The 24924-nt window shown below is 45.6% G+C and overlaps 1 protein-coding gene across 4 annotated transcripts in view; it reads right to left on the reverse strand.

The window, feature by feature from the left end:
- ppp2r2b (protein phosphatase 2 regulatory subunit Bbeta) overlaps positions 1 to 24924 on the reverse strand; it is a 582981-nt gene that overhangs the window by 250295 nt on the left and 307762 nt on the right. Inside the window, exon 1 of one of the 4 annotated variants that reach the window (XM_033029992.1) lies at positions 8224 to 8834. The exons of the other annotated variants lie outside the window; for them this stretch is intronic. Coding sequence (XP_032885883.1) covers positions 8224 to 8293 — 70 coding nt within the window. The 5' untranslated portion in view covers positions 8294 to 8834. Of the gene's footprint in view, positions 1 to 8223; positions 8835 to 24924 lie in introns of those variants that run through there. 4 annotated transcript variants of the gene reach the window in all.

Here is a 24924-nt window from a genome sequence, read left to right on the forward strand (position 1 = left end):
CAGACAGAGAGACAGTTGTCACAGAGACCCTGTGGGGACAATGCTACTCATTAAACTTGGTTCAATATCCTGACATTTTAGCACCAACAAAACACAATTACTAGAGGTTAATTCTGAAATACCAGTCAGTGGTAGGCACTGTTTAGATGGGTTTGTCTTGCAGAAATAAAACAAGTCGTGCATGACATGGTTACAAAATAAATGGAAACTTCAAAACATTGCTGAGGCAGGAGGGTTTGGCTTCACCCTGCGCAAGTCATGTTAATGTTATTGCCATTAGTACAATGGTCTAAATTACCAATTTTAATCTTTTATTGAATTGATATTGTGACACAGATCAGATTAAAAGAAATTCCCACCCATTGAATTAAGGTCTGAAGAGATGGGGGAAAAAATATTGTTTTTGTAAAGGTTCTTTGTTAACAGGCACCAACAACACTCTGGTCTTGACTTATTTGTGCTTATCCTCCTGCAACATATCGCTCTCTCAGCATCCTTGAGGCACACAAGAAGGCCATTTAGTCAATCGAAAGCCAATTCAGTTCTTTCACAGGGCCATTTACTTGAATTCAATCTCCTAACCTTTTAACTTTTATTTATCAAATATTGATCTCCCGTCCATTGGAAAGCATCTTTAGAGCTTGATTTTCCACTCATCTGGTGTGCCAGCAGCTCCAGTAATACAGAGATTTTTTTTTTGTCAGCAAAATGAAGGAGCTAGTCATTGACTTCTGAAAGCAGGGTGAAGTACACGCCCCTGTGTGCATCAATGGTGCTGAAGTGGCTATGGTCGAGAACTTCAAGTTCCTTGGCATAAATATCATTATCAATTTATCCTGGTCCAACCAAGAACGCACATCAACACCTCTACTTCTTCAGTAGACTGAGGAAATGCGGCAAGTCTCAAAACACTCTTACCAATTTATATTGATGCGCCATAGAAAGCATTCCTGCCGGACTGCTCAAGACTGCAGGGAATTGCAGAGTTATGGACATAGCCTAATCCATCACTAAACTCGCCTCCCTCCCCATTGACTATCTACATTTCAAGATGTCTCGGAAAAGATAATCAAGGGCCACTCACAACCCGGACAACTCCCTTCTCCCCTTTCATTTTTCCTCCAAAAATAAATTTTATTCAGAAAAAACTGCAAACACTCTTCATTCATTTTCAGTATCTATACATTCAATAGTATAATTCAGAGTAGTATTCATACCTATCTTTAAAATAAAACTCTTGCCATTCTCTTGTGAGAGAGGTGTCCACACTGGACTCTGCCCCTCAATGTTCAGCAGCGGAAGGATCCGAGACTGGCATCCTTCCCTACGGAGCCTTGGCTTTGGCTGCACCGAGCTTTAGTGAGTCCCTTGTCGCATACTCTTGCAGTCTGGAATAGACCAGTCAACAACAGTCTGTGATGGATATCCCACTGTGCGTGTTGGCCAATAGGTTTTGAGCAAAACAAAGAGCATCTTTTACCAAGTTGATGATTTACAGCAACACTTGATGTCCATTTCCAAATGTGTCCCTTGGAATAGCCCGTAAATCAGAGAGTCCTCTGTTATTGCACAGTTTGGGATGATCCGTGACAAGGTCCCTTGCATCATTCTCCCCGCCCTCTTCGCAAATCCACACTCTGTGAAGATGTGGGCAACCATCTCCTCTCCATAGCAGCCATCCTGAGTTTTTAAGCTAAGGATGTATACCTGGTCCCCTGATCTATATTGTTGAGGCCCATGTGTCCTTTCTTTTATCTGCTCATTCTTTATAGCTGTAATTCTGCATGGTTTGATTGTAATGAATCGCTGATTCACCTGGATTACATGCAAACAGTTTTTCAATGTATCTAGGTCCAGTTGATAATAGATCAATAACCCCCTTGCATTAATGATCCTAGTTGTACATCGTTTTGTTACCGACTCATGAATGAATGGGTTTTGTGTTCAGAAAAATCACTTCAAACATGTTTGTTGGCAAAATATGAACTTTGGCCTTACTAAAGCATTACAGCTTTCAGAATGTTACATTTCTAAAGTTTAGAAGATGTTAGAGGACATTCTTTAAGAATTTGGACCACCAACTAAAATCAATAAATAAATTCCATTTATTTTCCTTTATTGGGCTTGGGGTTTTTGCCTCTTCGAGGAGTGTATCATCCAACAACCCACCTGCCCGCTTGGTCACATCAAGTGCCTCCTACACCAATTGTGACTCACATCTCAACTGTCACCTCCGGATGCTCTAAGTCAGAGCAGAAACACATCATCCTCAATCTGGAGGGACTGTCTAACAATGTTCTGCAAAGATCCCAAATAAACACACTGTATCCATACTCAAAGGTGTAGGTGGACAGTGTTGCTGCATTCATTAGCTCTGCATTTCAACATTTCTCATTGTTGCTTGGTTTTGCTAGGGCTTTTAAAACCGTCTCCTGAGCCTCCAGTCTCTGGCCTGTGCTCACAATTTCATTATTTGCTACTCACACGGAAATGCACTTTTAAGTTAGAAGAACGTGGACGTGTGTCAGTCAGCACTGGCGCAATGTCCTTCCTCTCAAGAGACATGATTGCCTTACTCTCTTAGCTGCATGGTCTAATGCAAAGAAAGGCTGGCACCAAACCAGTTCACTTTAGAATGGATACGGGCACAGGACACTAAACTGCACAATGTGGCAATGCTTGGAATCGGATGGTTAGTATTTAGATTTGAAATGCTCAAGTTCATAAGTGATAGGAGCAGAATTAGGCCCATCGTCTACTCCGCCATTCAATCATGGCTGATCAAACACTCCCTCTCAATCCTATCCTCCTGCCTTCTCCCCATAACCCCTGACACTCATACTAATCAAGAATCTATCTATCACTGTCTTATAAATATCCATTGACTTGGACATCACAGCCTTCTGTTGCAATGAATTCCACAGATTCACCACCCTCTGACTAAAGAAATTTCTCCTCATCTCTTTCACTATTCGATAAGTTTCAATGAGGTTCCCCGTCATCCACCAGCGAGCGCAGGCCCAGCACCATTCCATTATTTATTGGATATATTGTATGCACAATGACAGAGACTCAGGAACTTTAATTTGCACCTTAACTGCAGGATGCCCAGTTTGGGAATGGTCAAACCTGAATCTTAATGGGAAAACTGAAAACATCTCGCTTCCTGGGGTAGATATGAGTCATGGACAGTATAATTTGTAATCTCTTAAATATAAGTTTTAAGAAACTGTCAAGTCTATCATAAGACACAAATTGGTGGAAAAGTGTATTTTTCCCATTCATTCACAGGAATACACATGGAATTACGATAATTCCATGGAATTCCAACACATTTAGCCAAGAACTGTTTGAGTTTGTGGTGTACAACAAGCTACATTAAAGAGAGAACTGTTCAGCTACCGAGCAGAAAATACTCTTTATTTTCTTCTTCCCAAATCCTCTTCCTCCTTAGCATCTGTCACATCCGTGCACACCCCCTCCAGAGAAAACCCCTCACCCCCTCCTGCTGCAAACATCTTGCTGGGCTAATCGCCAAGTAACCCTGGACTCAATTAATACACACAAAAAATAAACTCTGTAGCACTGTGGCAAAGCTGAAGACATTTGTTGTGAAACCCTGCTGGAGGCTGCCGGGAAGCATTACTTCCTCATGTAGCAAGTGTCACAGCATGATCTCCATCAGATCTCGAAGCAGCATCTTGAAAGGGGCCATCCCTCAGGGAGGCTTGTACCAGTTTGATGTCAAAACCAATTTCGAAAAGAATCAGAACAATAGCCTCAATTTAATCTATCTCCTAGCATTTTTCCCAGTGTTTCTCATGACAGATCAAGCTGTATACTGTTTAGAAAGACAGGGCGTTGCACCCTGAAATGGCTTCTATTATTCTTTTAAAGCTATTAAACTGATCACTGAGTGAGCTCAGCTCAATTTATTTCAGATTAAAATGCTTGGTTAAATAAAGGGAGACAATTTCCAATGACAGCTGGATTGGCAGTTGGAGAACACAGATTTCAAGTGTTTGGTGAGTGAAGCAACAAGATGATGAAGGTGCTGATTACTCAGCAAGTTGCTCTGATCTTGAATTCACTCCCTTATAGAGGACTGGAAACAGGCTCGATAACCTTTTAAAATGGATGTGAATAAGTATTTGAAAGGGAAAAGATGTGTTGGGCTCTGGGGAAAGAACTGTGGACTGGGACTAAATGGACAGCTCTTTCAAAGCGCTGACACAGGTACAATGGGTCTTCTTTGCTCTTCCAATCTAGTATGAGCAGTGTCAGTCCAGGATTACAAATGTTTTCATGCCTGCCTTCATTAAGAATTGTTCAACTGAGCAAATTAGTACATTGCAAGTTTTAAATGAACTCCATAAAAGGGAGGGTTTGTGGAAATGTAATGTTTCAGTTTGGATTTTACTCTATATTTTCAAGAGCAGGGAGAGAGGTAACATGTGATGCCATTTGGGTATAATTTAAAAAAATTACCAAAAACAAAAATCCCAATATAATAATGTTGGAACTGTTTCAAAGTGCATTTCAAAATCCATGGTTTCTTCTAAAAATAAGAGAAAACAAACAGAAATAATTAAGGAAGCACAGTAGTTTGATGGATGATGCTCATATTTACTGCCAGCTCTAAAGGCAAATAATTAACCAGCACAGAGAGATGGCAGAAAATTTACATATTGAATTAGTGGCTTTACAATAAACATTTTTTCTCTACTAACAAGTATAGATAAACAAGCCAACATCATATTGCATTGAAATATTGCCACAACAGCTGCCTGCACTCCATTTCCAAACATCATATCTCCACTGTCACTTACTTAATCCTTCCATCCCTGCTTCCAATTGGATCCTCAAACAGTATTTTCCACACCACCAAATGTTATAGATCCAATAAAAAAAATGTCCAAAGCGTAAATGAAAACTAAGCATACATTTTTAAAGGCCCCCTGATCTGATATCTGGCTATCACACGAGCATTGATTCCAGGAGATTCCAAGTCAACCCCCAAGAATTGATGACTTAATGCATGAGCTATGAAAAGGCAGAACTGTTGCATTTTAGTTCATGACCACCAGAACCCATTTTAGAAAAATTGTAATGTTGCAGAAATTATTATAAGGAAAAATGTAGTTTCATCCTAGAAGTCCAAACGAATAGCCGACAACATTTAACGTCCTTATATTTTACAGCGAATATGCGACTTGAGAAATACAGTGGTTTTACTTTCACATCCTCTATTGACGTAGGAGAGAAGCGACGCATCTAGCCCACGCTGGCTCTCGCAGCAAACGTTACAGTGGCCAATTAACCAACCAACCAACCCGCAACCAAAGACGCGAGGAAGAGTAAATGGCTGCTGGAAAATATTCGTCAGCGTACTAGCACATAACAAGCAAAGGGAAACAAAGGGGAATTGTGTGCACAAAAGTATAGCTGGGCTCCAAGGAAATAAGGAAATCGGATACAGGGAAATAAGGAAAGGAGTGTGGGACTGAACAGACTACTGGCCTACAGCGTGAGCCAAATGACTTCCCAAACATCTAATCAGCGCCCAACACAGGCGACTATTTGCGTGCTAGCCACAGAAGCAGATCTACACACTCATATTACAATCGCTCCACACTCTGAAATCTCTATTCCTACAGCAACATTTCTTACTTTAATTATTCCCTTATCATGTATCTATACACTGTAAATGGCTCGATTGTAATCATGTATTGTCTTTCTGCTGACTGGTAGGCACGCAACAAAGGCTTTTCACTGTACCTCGGTACACGTGACAAATGTCAATGAAGTAAACGAAAAACTAAATGTCTAATGGGGTTCTTAAGCTATCCAAGTTTCCTACTAGTAAGAGTGGCCCACCCCCATCCGATCTTAATATTCAGCCAGAAAGGCAGAGACATCTTCACCTCCTTTGTACATACTAGCGGGGCACCATCTTTACCCTACATCAGAAATGACAATATACAACATTCAGCTGCAGGACCACTCGGCTATCAGTCTCCCCAAATAACTGGTCATTCATGGAGATCACTCCTCCCTCCATATTATTCCCAAGACATTTTTAACCATCCAAAAGGAAAACAGATTCTGGCTACTCAGAAGTCTGAAGCAGGGTCTCGACCCGAATCGTCACCCCCTCCTTCTCTCCAGAGATGCTGCCTGACCCGCTGAGTTACTCCAGCATTTTGTGTCCACCTCTGGCTACTCAGAGATCCCCCACCCTCTCAAAGCAGTGACGGAGTCGGAGACCCACACAGTAGAGCTCACACCCTGCCGATCCTCTGGAATTATCTCGGTAACATGTCTTTTTTTTCATATTCTCGCGCAATGGGTATCGTGCAGAGACTGCCAGCCAACATTAGCTAACGTTCCCGACCTCATTTTGACAACAATTAACTTTTCAGAATGTTGCTGTTTTAATGATGTGTTCACAAAATGGGAGGTCAAGCTTACAGACTTAGAACAATGTTAATTTCTAACACCGTATTATGCAGCTTAACAGCAGTGGCGCGCTTGGCACCATTCCTCACGCACATAGGAGTCGTTATATAGATGTACCCCTGGCATCTTCAGCGAGTGTACCTTCTATCTTAAAAGGTCAGGGAATCACCGGCCAAGCTGACCATACTATCCATCTGATTCCATATTACTGATTGTATGCCGCGTTGTCACTTTCCGCTCAGCTAACAATGAACAATTCAACATTTCCTGATCACCAATCTGCTTTGATCTGTCATTTTCACACCTTCCCCTTCCATATCTCCAGACTCCCTCTCCCCTGACTCTGTCTAAAGAAGGGTCTCGACCCGAGACGGCACCCATTGCCTCCCTCCAGAGATGCTGCCTGTCCCGTTGAGTTACTCCAGCATTTTGTGTCTATCTTCACCATAATCTGACACGAACTGATACGGTTTGCTAACACTGCTATTGTGCCGACCGTCCAGATTTTTATTTTGGTATCTGCGAACAGTCGTGCAAGGGGAATAACATCCCAGAGCGACGTTTCAACCCTTTGCAGTACATTCTAGCGCTTGAACTATGTAACGAGGGCTCAAGGCATTAGCACTAGAAGGCAATCGCACCCTCGACCACCCTGCTCACACACACACACACACACACACACACACACACACAGAGGGGTCACTGATGCAATCTGCAAACATTCATTTTCATTCCAGTCTATCGGGAGCCCTGGTTAAACTCAGCTGCAAATGTATTGACCAAATGGAAGACACGCCAAGCCCGCAGGAAAAAAACCCCACTCCACTAGGTGTACGTGTAAGGGTTACAGTTTAAAAGATACAAGGCAAATAAAGTTTGAATATTAAATACAGTCAAGACCATCAGCTTGTAACCGCCCTCCGCCCTGGCATCGACCCATCTCTCGCGTTACACTTCAATGCCAGCATCAGGTATTTCTAGCTAATAAAATGTAACGCCATATTTTACAATGCTAACATCTGCAAAGGTGTATCGCCTTTTTTTTTTGGTTCTAAGCTGCGTAATGGTGGCGAAGAGGCCACAGATACTAGGAGCCACGGAATTGGGCGAAAGGCAGACTGGACAGAATGAGGAAACCGGCCGCAAGCGAGCGAGCGATTTACCGATGGCATCGAGCGGTGCCCGCCTCACCTGTACAGTGGTTAGTCGGATCCATCGCCTTACATCGCAGCCGCTGTCTGTCTGCGCCCACTGTCACCGTGCAGCTAATGCAAGAACGTGGTTCTGTTCTCTCTCACAGGGTGTCAAAAACGAGGACATGTCAAGAATCCTCGCAGTAAAAGCCGAGGCGTGAGTACAAATCTTCAGCCTTTGCGGCCCATTCCCGTCCTGCCCTCCACTCCACGCCAAAAAATAAAATCACAATTTCCACTCAACATCCAGCGTTGGTTTTACACATGAACGAGTGGTCTCAATGAACGACTCCCGGGCCCTAATTCAACAGCATTGCCACATTAACAGAGCAAGCAACACTTGTCGATATCTTGCACTGAATTCCTACAGGCAGTGGGTGGGCAAGGCGGGCGGACACGGTGAAACACATGGCTGTCAGTTCCTAAACCAATTTCCCATTCCATTCCGCCACACAACTCAGCCTGGGCTACCGCTACTCAAATTGTCCGAAATACCAAATGACATGGCCGCAGGCAGCAAGACATAACTAGCATTTGCATGCAGACAAATTAAGGAGGCCGGTTTAAATACCTTCAGTTGCATAGTTATGGTCGCGCAGAAAACTGCTGTTAATTTTGCGGGTGTCAATATCCTCCTCCATTTACAGCCGGGTAATTTGGGGAACTGGATATGAAGCAGACAAGTTTCCAGCATCCCATTGCTCTATGGTAACGGACTGGGGCGGCTGGTACAGCGCGACATGCTTCAAAGATGCCCAGCCGGTTCAAGCCTTCAGGAAAAAGGGATAGTTCCTTCCTCAGTCTCAGCGGAGCTGCTAGCACGACATGCTTCTCGTGTGACCCGCTGTCTGTCCTTTTGTTTAATTGCTCTTCTTAAAATAAAAGCTGCAAGAGCAGTTATCTTCTTTAAAATAAAATAAAATGAGATTAAAAAATTGAAAATGGTTCTTGTGCTGTTATAAAGTTGAATTCTGCCTTGGTCTCAGCCGGCCGCTCAACACGGACAGGTGAAGCAGCCACACATCTTACAGAGGATTTGAGGATTATAATTCTGTGGTTACTTGAGGCAGAGAAAATGCGTCAACGCCGCGTGCGCTGCTCCTTCTCTCCAGAGTGCTGCATGAATCTGCTGCTGCCGCCGGAGCCGTATGCTGCATCGTGTAACCCCTCCTCTACAGCTTGCCACTGTCCAACCACATCAGCACCCCTCTCCCTCTCCTCTCCCCCTCTCCTCTCGCCCTCTCCCCTCCCTCTCCTCTCCCCCTCTCCTCTCCCCCTCTCCCCTCCTCTCCTCTCGCCCTCTCCTCTTCCTCTCCTCTTCCTCTCCTCTCCCCCTCCTCTCGCCCTCTCCTCTCCCCCTCTCCCCTCCTCTCCTCTCGCCCTCTCCTCTTCCTCTCCCCCTCTCCTCTCCCCCTCCTCTCGCCCTCTCCTCTTTCTCTCCTCCTCCTCTCTCCCTCTCGCCCTCTCCCCTCTCCCTCTCGCCCTCTCCTCTCCCCCTCCCTCTACCTCTCCCCGCTTCCGCTCCCTCTCCTCTCCCCGCTCCCTCTCCCCTCGCCTCTTCTCCCGTTTCTCACGCACAGGTTCCATGCTGCGGATCGGGGCGAGGAGGAGAACCAATTCACAAGCAACACGACTGAAGGATTGCTAATTCCCCGCCATCGCTGCAGAACCCGCTGCCCTTTAAACCCTGGCGGTGAACGGCATTTTAATTTTTTTAATAAAGCAGATCACTTTGGCAGGAGGATCGAGGAGCACAGGCGATGTTAATAAACCATGCGGCGAATGGAAGCGAGCAGATAGCAGTCTGCGATGCAGCGGTGATTACAGTGCGAGGGAGCGCCGCATGGCTTCGACACCACCCTCAACGGGTTAAATTATTCCGCCGGATTGCATCGGCTATGTTTGTATTGCCTCAAGGACAGAAGATTAGGGGGTGATCTAACTGAGGTGTGTAAAACGATTAAAGGATTATAGAGTAGATGGAAACTATTTCCTCTTGGGGAAGACCAAGGGGTGTAATGTGAAGCGTGTAGGAAGGAACTGCAGGTGCTGGTTTACACCGAAGATAGACACAAACAGCTGGAGTAACTCAGCGGGGCAGGCAGCATCTCTGGAGAGAAGGAATCGGTGACGTTTGGGCGGAGACCCTTCTTCAGACTGAGAGTCAGGGGAGAGGGAGACTCAGAGATATGGAAGGGTAAGGTGTGAAAACGAGGCATCAAAAGAGATGGGGATCAAGAAAAATGTAGAATAGATAGATCATTGTTAGCTGGGAGAAGTTGACAACGAAACAAACAGAGATAAAATGTAATTGGGGACAGTCAGACTAGCTGAAGAATGAAGATGGGGGGGGGGGGGTGAAGAGAGGGCAAACAAAGGTTACTTGAAGTTACAGAAGTCAATATTCATATCGCTGGGGTGCAAACTACCCAAGCAAAATATGAGGTAGACAAAAATGCTGGAGAAACTCAGCGGGTGAGGCAGCATCTATAGAGCGAAGGAATACAAGGTTAATTCCCGGGGTGGCGGGACTGTCATATGCTGAGAGAATGGAGCAGCTGGGCTTGTACACTCTGGAGTTTAGAAGGATGAGAGGGTATCTCATTGAAACATATAAGATTGTTAAGGGCTTGGACTCGCTAGAGGCAGGAAACATGTTCCCGATGTTGGGGGAGTCCAGAACCAGGGGCCACAGTTTAAGAATAAGGAGTAAGCCATTTAGAACGGAGACGAGGAAACACTTTTTCACACAGAGAGTGGTGAGTCTGTGGAATTCTCTGCCTCAGATGGTGGTGGAGGCCGGTTCTCTGGATGCTTTCAAGAGAGAGCTAGATAGGGCTCTTAAAAATAGCGGAGTCAGGGGCTATGGGGAGAAGGCAAGAACGGGATACTGATTGGGGATGATCAGCCATGATCACATTGAATGGCGGTGCTGGCTCGAAGGGCCGAATGGCCTACTTCTGCACCTATTGTCTATTGAATAGGTGACGTTTCGGGTCGAGACCCTTCTTCAGACTGGTCGTGAGTTGCTGTTCTTCTACTTTGCGCTGGGCCTCACTCTGACAGTGCAGGAGGATTGGTGCTGTGCCCTTGCCTGGTGGTGCCAGGGAGTGTTAGCCTCACACGAGGTGATGAAAGTTTTCACCCTCGCCCCCAATATGCTATGGAGGTTCAGGGTCAATTGAAAAGAAAAAGTGTTGCATTACATTACGCGTAATAAACCTGACGGGATCAAGATCGGAGTTAAGGTGAAAACCGATCATGAACCCAGCGACCGAAAAGCCACCTCTTCCCTCGAGTCTGCTGAGGAGCTTGGCTTGCCAAGTGTACCGGGAGGATGTTAAATTTCTGAATAAATCAAAAGTCAGAAGAAGGGTCTTGACCTGAAATGTCACCTATTCCTTTTTTTCCCAGAGTGCTGTCTGACCCGCTGAGTTACTTCAGCTTTTTGTGTCTATCTTCACTTTAGAGTCCACTTTGAGAACAAGGTAGAATAGTTACGCAGCTGTGCATGGGTTTAATAAACTGAGCAGACATAACAACTATGAGAATAGACTCACCATTTAAAGCAAAACAGAAGGGGCAGACTAATGCAAAAGCCACATGGGAAAAGGACCAAGTTCACCAAAACAATTAGGGAGATAAACAAGTGACTGGATGTATGGAATGGGAACAAGTTGACTCCATAAATAACTGGCAACCTTCCAGAATAAAAAGGGCATGATTAATAGAGGCCAGTGAAACTTAAAACCCACCAGGTCAAGGTGACTTTTGAGTAATTAATATCAAGGAAGTAATTAAAATGCACTGCATAGATTTACAGTAGAAGGTACACCATAGCGAGACTCCTGACGGGCACCCGAAAAAGGGACCACATCACCCCGATCCTGGCCTCTCTCCACTGGCTCCCTGTGCGGTTCCGTATACATTTCAAGACCCTCCTCTATGTCTACAAAGCCCTCAATGGGCTTGCCCCCTCCTACATTAAAAGTCTTCTCACCCACCACTCCACCTCCAGGTCCCTCAGATTGACCGACTTGGGGCTGCTGAATATCCCGCGGTCTAGGCATAAGCTTAGGGGCGACCGCGCCTTTGCAGTTGCAGCTCCTAGACTGTGGAACAGCATCCCCCTTCCCATCAGAACTGCCCCCTCCATCGACTCCTTTAAGTCAAGACTAAAAACTTATCTATACTCCCAAGCCTTTCCTGACGTCCACTGAGCGAGGGCTATATGCATATATGTATGTAGTTTGTTTGTTTATACTATTCTTATAACAAATGTAAAGCACTTTGGACAACGAGAGTTGTTTTTTAAATGTGCTATATAAATAAATGTGACTTGATTTGACTTGATAGAAACAGTCCAAGGGGCTCAAATACTGAATGCCAGTGTTTATGCTCCACTCAACCTACCTCCATTCCTTATCCATTTAACTGCATTGGTGTAACCTTCTATACCTTCCCCCAGTATGTTTAAACACCTTCTCTTTTGAAGCATTCATGCATTTTATCTGCTCCTTGTGTAGGCAAGTCCATAGTTATCCATCCTTTTGATAAAATCTTTCCCATGAGTTCCTCATTGGTTTTAGGACTAATTTAATTTTAGTTAAAGCTATTCGGTATAGGGATCCCTGGTAATGAAACTATATGTCTACCAAATCTGAGAGGATAGAATATAGAACAGTACAGCACAGGCCTTTTGGTCCACAATGTCTGTGCTAAACAAGATAAAGTAATCTCATCTGAGTACACGTGATCCATATCCCACCTTTCCCTGCATGCACCTATCGAAAAGCCTTTGGATACCACTATCATATCTGCCTCCGCCACCACTCCTGGCAGCACAGTCCAGGCACCCACTCTGTAAAATAAACTTGCTCTGCACATCATCTTTGCCCCTCTCCCCTTAAAACTACAGTATGCCCTCTTGTCTTTGATATTTTCATCTAAAGATTACTTTGTGGCAGATGCCGCATTTCTAGAAAAACTGGAATGAGGGAATGGAGTGAAAAGGAAACAGGGTAACAGAATCCCACTAGAAGCAAGCAGAGCAGATCAGAGAAGACAGTCAAAAGCCATAGGTAGATACAAATACAAATTTGGGGCAGCACAGTGGTAGATTTCCTGCCTTACAATGCCAGAAACCCGGGATCGATCCTGACCATGGGTGCTATCTGTACGGACTTTGCACATTCTCCTTGCGAGCGTGTGGGTTTTCTCCGGGCACTCCGGTTTCCTCCCACACTTCAAAGACATACAGGTCTGTAGGTTAATCGGTAAAATTATAAATTGTTGCTAGTGTGTGGTAGGGTAGTACTAGTGTACGGGGTGATCACTCGGTGGGACAAAGGGTCTGTTTCTGCGCTGGATCTCTAATGTCTAAATAACCAAAGATATATCTGCTAGTCTAGGAATAGGCATATACCAGTAAATAAAGTAAGTAAGTAAGTAAGTTTATTGGCCAAGTATTCACATACAAGGAATTTGCCTTGGTGCTCCGCCTACAAGTAACATGACATACAGTGACAGTTACGAATGAATCAGAAAACACTAAACATTATTAATAATAAAACATTAACGATAAAACACCCTTGATCAAGCAGGTGAACCAACAAAATACCAGATCGAAATACCAAATACCAGGAGAGGAAGATCTACTGTATATATGCTGTATGTGGACATTAGAGATGATAGAAATAAGATACTGCACTGCCATCAATTTGGGAAGTAGAGATTGGATTAATGGTGCCCATTCTGGAAAATGTTGATTTGGTTGATGCATAGAGAAACTACAAAGAATAGTGTGGATTTTCCAAGATAGGAAACCCGGAAGATTTCAGATTTGTTGGTGAATATTATGCATTGCTTCCTCTTCATCGCTAGCAAGTCAAGAGAATCAGAAGAGCCAATGTACATGATTATTTTGTATTCACAACAAGCTGAACAGATACACTCAAAATAGATCTCATAGGCCCCTGGAGGACACTGACAACCACAACAAGAATAACTTGCTTTGATGCATCACCTTTAATCCTGTGAATTGCCCCAAGTCACTTTACAGGGATATTAAGAGGTAACATTTGCTATGAGCCAAATAAAAAGATATTAGAACTTTGTCAAAGGTGGAAGCGTTGAGCGGACTGTTTGTAGGTGGAATGACAGAAGAAGGTTCAGACTACATTCAGCGATGTGAAAGGGATCGGACTTGGAGGAGTTCAAGGATTCAGGAGGTTGTAGTCTGGATGAAGATCTATGGACAATATGCTAACAAGCTACTTGGATAGGTACAAGGAGAGGAAAGGTTTAGAAGGATACAAATCTAAGTGGGACCTGTTGGGTCCCTGTCACATGGGAGGACTGGTCCTCCAAAGCAACCCGTTCCATCAACGCAATATTCCACCACTCACCCATAGCCCTCAACTGTGCAGGCGCGGCTCATTTCCCCTCATCCCCAGCACTCTCTCACCCTCCTCTACACCCTCCCTCTTCTTTCTTCTCCCCTAATCCCTCCCTCACCTCTCCCTCCCTCTCCTTTCCCCTACCCTCAGTCACTCCCTCCCTCCCTCCATAACTCCTCTCCCCTCCCATCCCCCACCTCCCCCACTCCTCACCTTCCCTATCCCCCCCACTATCCCTCCTCAGCTCCCCCACTGCCCTCCTCTCCATCTATTCCTCGCTCACTACCTCCCCCACTCCACCCTCCTCTCCCTCTATTCCCCCTCCTCCCCACTCTCCTCACCTCCCCAATCCCTCCTTCACCTCTCCTATCCCCTACCCTCAGTCCTTCTCTCCCTCCATAACTCCTCTCGCCCTACTCCTCTCCTCTCCTATCCCTCTATCCCCCCTCTTCTCCCACTCTCCCTCCTCATCTCCCCCACTTTCCCCCTCCCTCTCCCTCCTTCCTCTCCCTCAATCCCCCCACTCTCCCTCCTCACCTCCACCACTTTCCCCCCCTCTCCCTCCCTTACCCCCTCCTCTCCCTCAATACCCCACCCTCCATCCTCAGCCATTGGCGCGCTCAGAGGCAGGCTCAGCGCCCAGGCCTCGGGGCCGCGCCAGCAGAGTCCACGCCGGCAGAGGCCGTGCCGACCTCGGGCCGCTGCTGACCGACCGACAGCGGTCGTGGCCAATCAATGCGGTGATGGTGCAGGAAAGGGCGTCGCTGTCCCGGTGGTGACTGACAAGAGAGGAGACCAATCTGCGCATGAGTGGCTTTTAAGATTTTAAACCTTAATAACGTTTACAATATATCACCGATCGGAACAAAACTTGTTGCACTTGCAGCACAGGAGAATGGTGAGTAAGGTGGCAAAATATCGTAGCGCTATCGTGTACCATGTTTGCGCATAGGTAAAAATAACAACATGAGAGTTTTTGTTATATAATATAGATAGATGGACCAAATATGGGCAAATGGGACTAGTTTAGATGGGGCATCTTGGTTGGGCCTGTTTCCATACAGTATGACTCCATGACTCTAAATTCTATAGTGACCTCGCAGATACATCTGCATAGAATTACAGAAGACGGTGCAGCCAAACTCGCAGATACATCCCTTTTTCTGTGCTGTGTATGTTGACAGGAATAAGCCTATGGCTATCTTTCCACACCAGCTAAACATGACCGTTGGATCTGTTTAGTTCACTGTAAGAAAGAATATACCTCCTCTTTCCTGCAAGGCTCTGTCAAAGGAGTCTTACTCGATTAGCTCTCTGCATAAAGAGCAGCCAAAACTATTAATTTAATTTGCTGCACAAAGGAAACATAAAGGAACAGACAAAGGGACATGAATTACATTCGTCATTGTGTTCCTTCTTGTTTCCCAGGCTTGTTCTGGTTCTATGTTTGTTTTCATTGTGTTGTCAGTGTTGGGGGTAGGGACGCGAGTGTCAAGAGTTGGGAGGTTGGTGCTGGGCTCTGGAAGGTTGGTGCTGTGGTTTGCAATGATACTGAGGTTGGAACATCTGTGCTAGATGTTGACACTGGGCATTGAATGTAGGCTTAAGGGCCTGTTGCACGATCATGCGACTCCATGCGGCAAGCGCGACCTAACGTGGTCACTTGAGCCGTACGGACTCGCGGGGCCGGTCCCACTTCGATCGCCGGAGCCGTATGGAGTTGTGCGGAGCTGGTCCAGACATCGCGCGGGGCTCCGAAAAACTGACCGTGTTCAAAAATTCCGCGCGGCAACGGCCTGCTGGCCCGCAGCCACCTCGGCGCCGTACATCACGCGCAAACTTCCCGCGTACTTCGCTCGAACTTCATGTCACTCACTCGACCTCCACGCGGCCCCCGCTTCTGGTTTGGTCACGCTTGCCGCATGCAGTCGCATGCTCGTGGGGCAGCCCCTTTAGGTCGCACTTGCCGCATGCAGGTCGCATGCTCGTGGGACAGGCCCTTTAAAAGTTGCTGATATCAGGGGAATGAATGGGATCACCACCCAATACTGTGAAACTCTGCACTATCTGTAAAATAATGAACAATAATATATATTCATCAATCTAGAGCCACTTTATAATCTAATATTTAAAAAACCTTGGTGAGACTGCATCTGGAGTACTGCTTACAGTTTTGGTTTCTTTATCTTAACAAGGATATACTAGGATTGTAGTAGGCAGTCTAGGATTGTATTCCTTGGAGCATTGGAGGATGAAAGGTGATCTTATGGATGTGTATAAGATCATGAAGGGAATAGTCAGGAGAGATGCGCTGTCTTTTACTCAAAGTAAGATCATTAAGAACCAGGGGATGTAGGTTTAAGGTAATTGGGGAAGGATTAAATAGAAAACTGAGTGGCATTTTTTTCCACACAGAGGGGAAATAAGCTGCCAGAGGAGATAGTTGAGGCAGAAAAAATAACAATATCTAAAAAACATTTGAGACACATCGATAATTCTAGATCACGATCTTCAAGATCTACGATATCACTTATTTTAGCTTCATCAGCAAACTTATGAAACATGCATTGTATCTTCTCATCCAAGTCACATTGACATGGATGACAAATAGGGGGCCTATCGCCGCCTCCTGTGGCACATCACAGCCACAGGCCTCCCGTCCGAAAAACAACCTTCCACCAATACCATCTACTTCCTACCACTAAGCCAATTCGGTATCGTTGCCTAGCTCTCCCTACATCCCATGCGAATATAATCTTTCAGAACAGCTTACCTTGTGGAACCTGATCGAAGGCCTTGCTGAATCCTTTATGGACTATGTCTGCACCTCTGCCCTCATTAACCTTCTTGGATACTTCAAATAAACTATAAAGCTCCAGTCAGAAATTCATATCCTGAATTTCTATGCCGACTATCCCAAATCAAAATGGCGGCACGGTGGCGCAGCGGTAGAGTCGCTGCCTTACAGCGATTGCAGCACCAGAGACCGGGGTTCGATCCCGAATACGGGTGCTGTCTGTACGGAGTTTGTACGTTCTCCCCGTGACCTACGTGAAATTTCTCCGAGATCTTCGGTTTTCTCCCACACTCCCAAGACGAACAAATATTAATTGGCTTGGTAAATGTAAAAATTGTCCCTAGTGTGCGTAGGATAGTGTTAATATGCGGGGATCGCAGGTCGGCACGGACCCGGTGGGCCGAAGGGCCTGTTTCCGCGCTGTATCTCTAAACTAAAGTAAAAGTCTTTACAAAAGGGTGGTGAATCTCTGGAATTCTTTGCTACAGAAGGCTACGGAGGCTAAGTCAATGGATATTTTTAAAGCAGAGATAGACAGATTCTTGATTAGCACGGGTGTCAGGGATTATGGGGAGAAGGCAGCAGAATGGGGTTAGGAGGGATAGATTGTCAGCCATGATTGAATGGTGGAGTGAACTTGATGGGGCGAATGGCCTAATGCCCCTGTCCCACTTAGGAAACCTGAACGGAAACCTCTGGAGACTGCGCCCCACCCAAGGTTTCCGTGCGGTTCCCGGAGGTTGCAGGTGGTTGCCGGAGGTTGCAGGTAGGTAGACTGACAAAAACCTCCAGGAACCGCACGGAAACCTTGGGTGGGGCGCAAAGTCTCCAGAGGTTTCCGTTCAGGTTTCCTAAGTGGGACAGGGGCATAACTCTCCTCCTATTACTTCTGACCTTAAGTACATGTACATTGTATAGCTGTGAATACTTTCCAGTAACCTGTATACCATAGTGGCTAGGTTTACTGGACTATAGTTCCCAGTTTTTTCTTTGCAGCCCTTCTTAAATAGAGACACAAAATCAGTCACCCTCCAGTCTTCTGGCACCTTCCTCGTGTCCAATGATGATTCATATACCTCATCCGGGGCTTCTGCAGGGCTCTGAGTGCAGAATCTTGAGCAAAATGCTAAGTGCTGGAGGAACTCAGCGGTTCAGGCAGTATCTATGGAGAGAAATGGGCAGACAACGTCTCGGGTCAGGGTCTGAGAAAGGGTCTGAACCCTAAACGTCACCCATTCCTTCTCTCCAGATATGCTGCCTGTCCCGCTGAGTTACTCCAGCATTTTGTGTCTTTCTTTGGAGTAAACCAGCATCTGCAGTTCCTTCTTCAGACTGATGAGTAGGGGGTGCGAAATTCTCACAGTGTCCTTGAATATAGCTGACCAAGTCCTGAAGATTGATCTACCTTCTTGGAGGTGGGAGATTGCAACCTTCACGTGGTCCACCCTGTTTCGACAAATGCAATCAGCCAGGCGTGCACAAACAGAAGATCAAACAGAACAAGTTGTCTTACAACTTTAGGCTCTGCACACCATACACAAGAAGAAGAAGAAGGTCTACTTCTTACATCTTAGAACATCCAGCAGCTCCTTGACTATAATAGGGATTGTCCTCAAGGTATTCCTATTAACTTCTCCATAGTAAAAGCAGAGGAGAAATATTCTTTGAAGACTTTGCCCATTTCCCTTCGATAGGTGTGTTGTTGGCATTGAATTCTACAATTTTAAGTGATGCTTCCCTACCCCCCTTTCCTTCACCCCCATCACTTCCTTTCCCATTCTCCTTACGTTCATCTTCCGTCTCCAAGTTATCAATTTCATTTTTACCCCCGCTTTCACTTCCCCCCTTTCCGTTCTACCAATATCCCTCTCCCTGTTTCTAATGTCTTCTTTTGACCTCCAGCCTTTGCCACTACCTAACTCCTTACCACCCTCCTCACCACATATCACCTGCCAGGCTTTGTCTCATCGCCACATCTCTAGTCTGGTCATTACCACTGGTCCCCAGTACATGATGCAGGCCCAGCCACCTGCTTACCCAAACTATCTCTAACTCACATCCAGGTTCAATTGACTGTCCAACCATCCCCTTGGGGATATCAGCCCCATCACATATCCTACCCACCTAATCCCACACTCCATTATCTGACCAGACGCACTCTCTAATGCAAATCTAATGCAGTTATGTCTCTGATCTTCCCATTCCGAATTGCTGGATCCAACTAGTTGCCTTAGACCTCGGCTCAATCATTTGTCCAGGCACCCATATCTCCTGATGACATTGGACTTCAGCGTCTTCCTTTGATACAATGTCATCTTCAAATAGCTCAAACATCAGTGTCAATTCTCCTTGTCTTTCTTCCCTGGTATTCTCTACATGCCCTGGTCCCCACAAATCCTACTTCATTTTCCCTGCTGGTTTTGGAGCAATGGGTGCAGCAGAAACAACCTTTGTTCTTCAATGTAACACTTAGTCCATACATGATGTGTTGCACCCTGGTGTAATTGAATCTTCCTGTCTGGAAGTTTCACACACAGTTGCAGAGCACTTTTAAAATATGTTTTCCGTAGCGCAGGTTCACTCCCTGGAGCACATGACTTATTCATCTCATGTAATTAAAAAGAGAAATATTCACTGGAAATATTCAGACATCTGTAGAGAGAAAGTAAAGCTGGATTGATGTTGCATGGGCGGAAATCCCGGGGGGGGGGAGGGGGGGGGGCCTGTCTACCCCCCATGTTTTGAGAGGTGGGGCACCCATGTTTTGTGAAACATGTCGCAGCAAAACCGAAGCCTCCGAAGTCGAGTTGATGGTAAGTCCGCAGGCTCTACGACCGGAGCCCTCAAGATCGATTCCAGTTGGAGGCCGCCAGCTCCTAGAATCTAGCAGCCCGGGACTAGCTGCTGTTCCCAGGTCGGCTCGCCTGCCCCGGGACTGGCTGCAGTTCCCAGATCGCAAAAACGAATTGAAAAAAAATACGCCTGCGGGCCGTAGGTTGCCGACCCCTGTCCTAGATGTGATCCCACCCCCCCATGTTTTAAAAGCAATTCCCGCCCCTGATTTAGAATGACTTCCCATCCAACCAACTGGAATGGTTGGTTATCTGAAATTGTCCAATTCAAAATTGATATCTGAGGGTTGAGGGCTGTTCAGATGGAGGAAGAGGTGTCATTCTGTGAGCATATGGCTTTATGCGCCTGTTAAGATTCAAGAGTGTTTACGTCCAAAAATGGGACTGTGAAATTCCAACTTGTAGTACCAGCATTTGTAAACACGGTACTCAGTAATAATAATAATAATACATTTTATTTATTGGGCGCCTTTCAGACATCTCAAGGACACCTTACATAGATTAACAGGAATATAAACATATAATCAGAAAATAATTAATAAAATAAAATAAAAAATCACAGAAACACAAATAAAAAACAGAATTCAGTCCAAAAACAAAAAATTAGTAGATAATATAGAAACAAACAATAATGTTCAATAAAATAAACAACCCCAATATAGTGCAAAAAAAAAACAAAGCAAAGCCCAAAGTTCACAAGTTATAGGAGTAGAATTAGGCCATTCGGCCAATCGAGTTCACTCTGCCATTCAGTCATGGCCGATTTCTGCCTCCTAATCCCATTTTCTCCCCATAACAATAGACAATAGGTGCAGGAGTAGGCCATTCGGCCCTTCGAGCCAGCACAGCTTGACTGACTGTTTGCCAGTCAAGCGGTGCCTAACCCTTGACACCCGTTCTAATCAAGAATTTGCCTTAGAAACATCCTAGTGCAACCCAGTCGGTTCATAGCAATGTTAACTTAAGATTTCCTCTCTCAATGGATTCTGCCTAACCTGTTGGATATTTTTAATGTTCTCCTACATTTCAGATTTCTAGTGATTGCTGCATTCTGCACCTCACAAACGAACACCAACATGTGTGTTTGTTTATTTGTCCACTGCCCTCAGACATCTCCCTGTTATCCAGCCACATCAATCAATCAATCAATCAAAGACTTTATTGTCATTCAAAAATACACCAACAAATGTAAGTCTGAACTAAATTTTGTTGCATCTGGCTCACCGTGCAACATAAAACAACAAAAGGATAAAATGGATAAAAAGATAAAATAGATAAAATAGATAATAGTGGCGGCACATTATATATGGAATTCAAGAGTCTGATGGCTCGGGGGAAGAAGCTGTTGCAAAACCTGGCCGTTCTGCTCCTTATACTGCGATACCTTTTGCCCGAGGGCAGCAGAGTGAACAGTCCATGATGGAGATGTGTGGGGACTTTTATAATGCTGTCGACCTTGGACAAGTAACGTTTGCACGCAATGTCCCGGATTGAAGGAAGAGAAGTCCCGATGATTTTTTCAGCCGTCTTCACCACTCTCTGCACGGACATCCAGTCGGAGGCTTTGCAGTCCCCAAACCAGACAGAGATGCATCTGGTCAAAATGCTTACAAATCAACAGTGATTTGTAAGCATTCATCACCCTCTCTGCGAAGGCACCAACAGCATTGTGTTACAAGGATGATCCTGGTCTTCACCTTATTCCAGACTCTCTTTGGTCTTTCCATTCCTCCTACTCTCTGAAAGTGCAACACAGTTATTTTCTCACATCTCCAAATCTTTTGCAAAGTCATCACCTAAAACATTAATTGGGTTTCTCTCTCCACTGAAGCTGTCTGACCTCATACGTTCATAAATGACAGGAGCAGAATTAGGCCATTCGGCCCATCAAGTCTAGTCCGAATTCAATCATGGCTGAACTATCTCTCCGTCCTAACCCTATTCTCCTGCCTTCTCCCCATAACCACTGACACCCGTACTAATCAAGAATCTATCTATCTCTGCCTTAAAAATATCTATTGACTTGGCCTCCACAGCCTTTTGTGACAATTAATTCCACAGAATCACCAGCCTCCGACTAAAGGAATTCCTCCTCAGCAATACCTGCTGTGAATTGCTAGAATTTTCTGTTTTTCATTTCATATTTTTAGTATTGAAATGCTTTTATTTTTTGATCACTCACACTACAGTGATAAGGAAGTTATTCTTCAAACAACTGAACATTATACTGCTCCTTATAGAATAACTAGATACTGGCTTCATACTGCGATCCGTTCAGCAGCAATAATTAATAATAATTGCAACTTATTTGAACAATTCCCATGAAAAGATCGTCATGAGCGTGAATAAGATGCATTGAAAGTAGGTCAGGAGGATGGTTATGGAAAAGCAGGCATTTCCCTGTAAGTAGGTCATTGTGTGATGGGAATGTTGCGATGTTCTGTTGCAGCTCGCAAGAGCCATTTGTCAGGATGCGTTCCCCTGCGAGCACGGCCAGCAGCCACTGACGCTCCAGCCAAAGCACGGCAATCTGCTCAGCACGAGTGCCTGGCGTTTGTGGGAAGGCACTGCCAGAAATCCTGCTCGATGCTGAGCAGCAATTATCTGACCTCCGCACTTACTTAAGCCGAGGTCTGCGCTGGCTCAAATGGGGGCAGGGTGGCTTGCGGGTCAGTGTTGTAGGCAGAGAATTCTGTGACTCAGCACCGTGGATGCATTCAAACCCCCCTTCAGCCGCCACCTCCCCACGATGACTGCAATTTCATGACTGTCTGGTGTCATTTCACCTTTGAGTGGAGATTCTGATTAGACCACGAGAAGAGCTTCCCTTTGCCATTCATTGATGTGGGTCACCTCATACACTAATGTGCATTTCACCATGCTTTTTCCAAAGGTCCATTTTTGATTCCACAGGTGGAGAAGACAATTCTGTTTTAAAGATATTCTCCCCCACACCACTGAATTTGTTTGATTAACTACAGTATGTTTAAAGTTTAATGTAAAACTGCATCCACTTCTTGAAGAGATTCCCATTACCCTTATTAAGGGACCCGTCAATCCTACTCTTTGTTTCCTGCATACCAACAATTTTCTATCCATGTCAGTAACCTACCCCCAATACCATGTGCTCTAATTTTGCCCACTAATCTCCTGTGGGTCCTTATCAAAGGCTTTCTGAAAATCCAGGTACACTACATCCACTGGCTCTCTCTTGTCCATTTTACTTGTTACATCCTCAAAAAATTCCAGAAGATTTGTCAAGCATGATTTCCCCTTCATAGATCCATGCTGATCCTGTTACTGCTATCTAAAGAATGTGCCTTAAAAGGGCCTGTCCCACGATGTGAGTTTACCCAAGAGCTCTCCCGAGTTAAAAAATAATCAAACTCGTGGTAAGTACATAGAATGTACGTAGCGGGTACGTCGGAGCTCGTGGATGTCTCGTAGCGGCTCGTAATGCTAACGGCAGGTGCTCAGGAAACGTGGAAACTCGTGAAGTTTTTTCAACAGTGTGAAACATTTCCAAGAGTAAAAAAATACTCGTGGTGAAGTACCACGAGTTTGATTTTTTTTTAAACTCGGGGGAGCTCTTGGGTGAACCCGCATCATGGGGCAGGGGCTTTTCTGTGTGAGCAGTATTTCCTACCTCGCTACATTTCATCCTGCTATTTCTCTACTGAACAAAAGGATTATGCTGAGCGCATGGAAACAGGCCCTTCAGCCCACCAGGTTCATCGACTACCCACTTTGCAGTACTGTACAGTAATCCCATTTCACCTCTATTTTCTAACATTCACTTCATCTGCTGCTATTCCATTACAGGGGTTTGGACCAGGGACACAGGCTGTCCCCTATTGCCATTGAAGGCTGGGCTAGACATGAAGTTAAATCTCCCTATTCTTCCATGCCCCGCGAAGCCCGGTCAGGTCTCGCCACTAATGCAGATCCTAGCACCGAGTTGTGCTCCCTACTCAAAGAGATATCCTTTATTATATATGCACTCCCTCCTACCACAGCAACCCAAACCTCATCACCATTACCTGACCTTCACGTTAACCTGTTAGAACAACGAGATACCTATAAATGCTCCTTGGGATGCAGATTAGATATAGGAAAGATGTTCCTGATGGTGGGGGAGTATGGCCATTTAAGATTGAGATGAGGAGTGATGACTTCTCCCAAAGAGTGTTGAACTTGTGGAAATTTCTACCACTGAAAGCAATTAAATATTAAATACTGTAAACCCTCATTTTAACAGACCTTTAGATAGTGGGTTTTGGTCATAGCAGATGGCCCTGCCCATGCAACCCTTGCTCACAGCGTCTAGTCATCCCCGGCGTGCAGCGGTTGACAAGGCTGTCGTTGGGGCTCACGTTGTCGCCCCTGGAGAGTGCGCTTTCTTCAGGCCGCTGCCAATGACAGGATGCGCTTGGTCACCGTGGGGCTCCCTCCTCTCTTACCAGCTGCCACCTCTCTGCTGTCCACCCGTTGCTTTGTCCACTCGGCCTCTAAACCAACCCCCCCCCCCCCCATCACCGCCCCCTTCTCCTGAGTCACCAATATGCTCCACCTTGGAAGAGGGGAGCGGACCAAGCGATGGCCGACAGGTTGAAGCGGCAGGTGGTGAGAGGGAAGGGAACCCCACAGTGATTGAGTGTAGCCTACCAGTGGCGGCGGCCTGCCGAAAACGCTGACAAGCTAGGGGTTACAACGTGAGCCGCAACAACAGCTGCTTCATTCTGACTTTGCAATAGCCGGTGAGGAAGGGCTCGCTGGTGCAGACCAGCGGCATCGATGCCTAGTTAAAACCTGTCATTAAAACCTCCTTCTTTCATCTCCGCAACATCGTCAAACTCAGACCCTCTCTCACACCGCCCGCTGCTGAAAGACTCATCCATGCCTTCATCTCCTCCCGACTGGACTATTGCAACTCACTTCTCCTTGGCATCAGCTCCACCTACATCAACCGACTCCAACTGGTCCAGAACGCAGCCGCCCGACTCATCACCCACACCAAATCCTGGCATCACATCACTCCAGTCCTCAAACAACTTCACTGGCTTCCCATCTCCCACCGGATCACCTACAAAATCCTGATCCTCACCTACAAAGCCCTCCACCATCTGGCCCACCCATATCTCGCTGACCTCCTCTCCCCCTACCAACCCTCACGGTCCCTCAGATCCACATCAGCCGGTCTCCTCTCCATCCACAAGTCCAACCTC

Source organism: Amblyraja radiata, chromosome 11, assembly GCF_010909765.2.
Source record: "Amblyraja radiata isolate CabotCenter1 chromosome 11, sAmbRad1.1.pri, whole genome shotgun sequence".
Lineage (NCBI taxonomy): Eukaryota > Metazoa > Chordata > Chondrichthyes > Rajiformes > Rajidae > Amblyraja > Amblyraja radiata.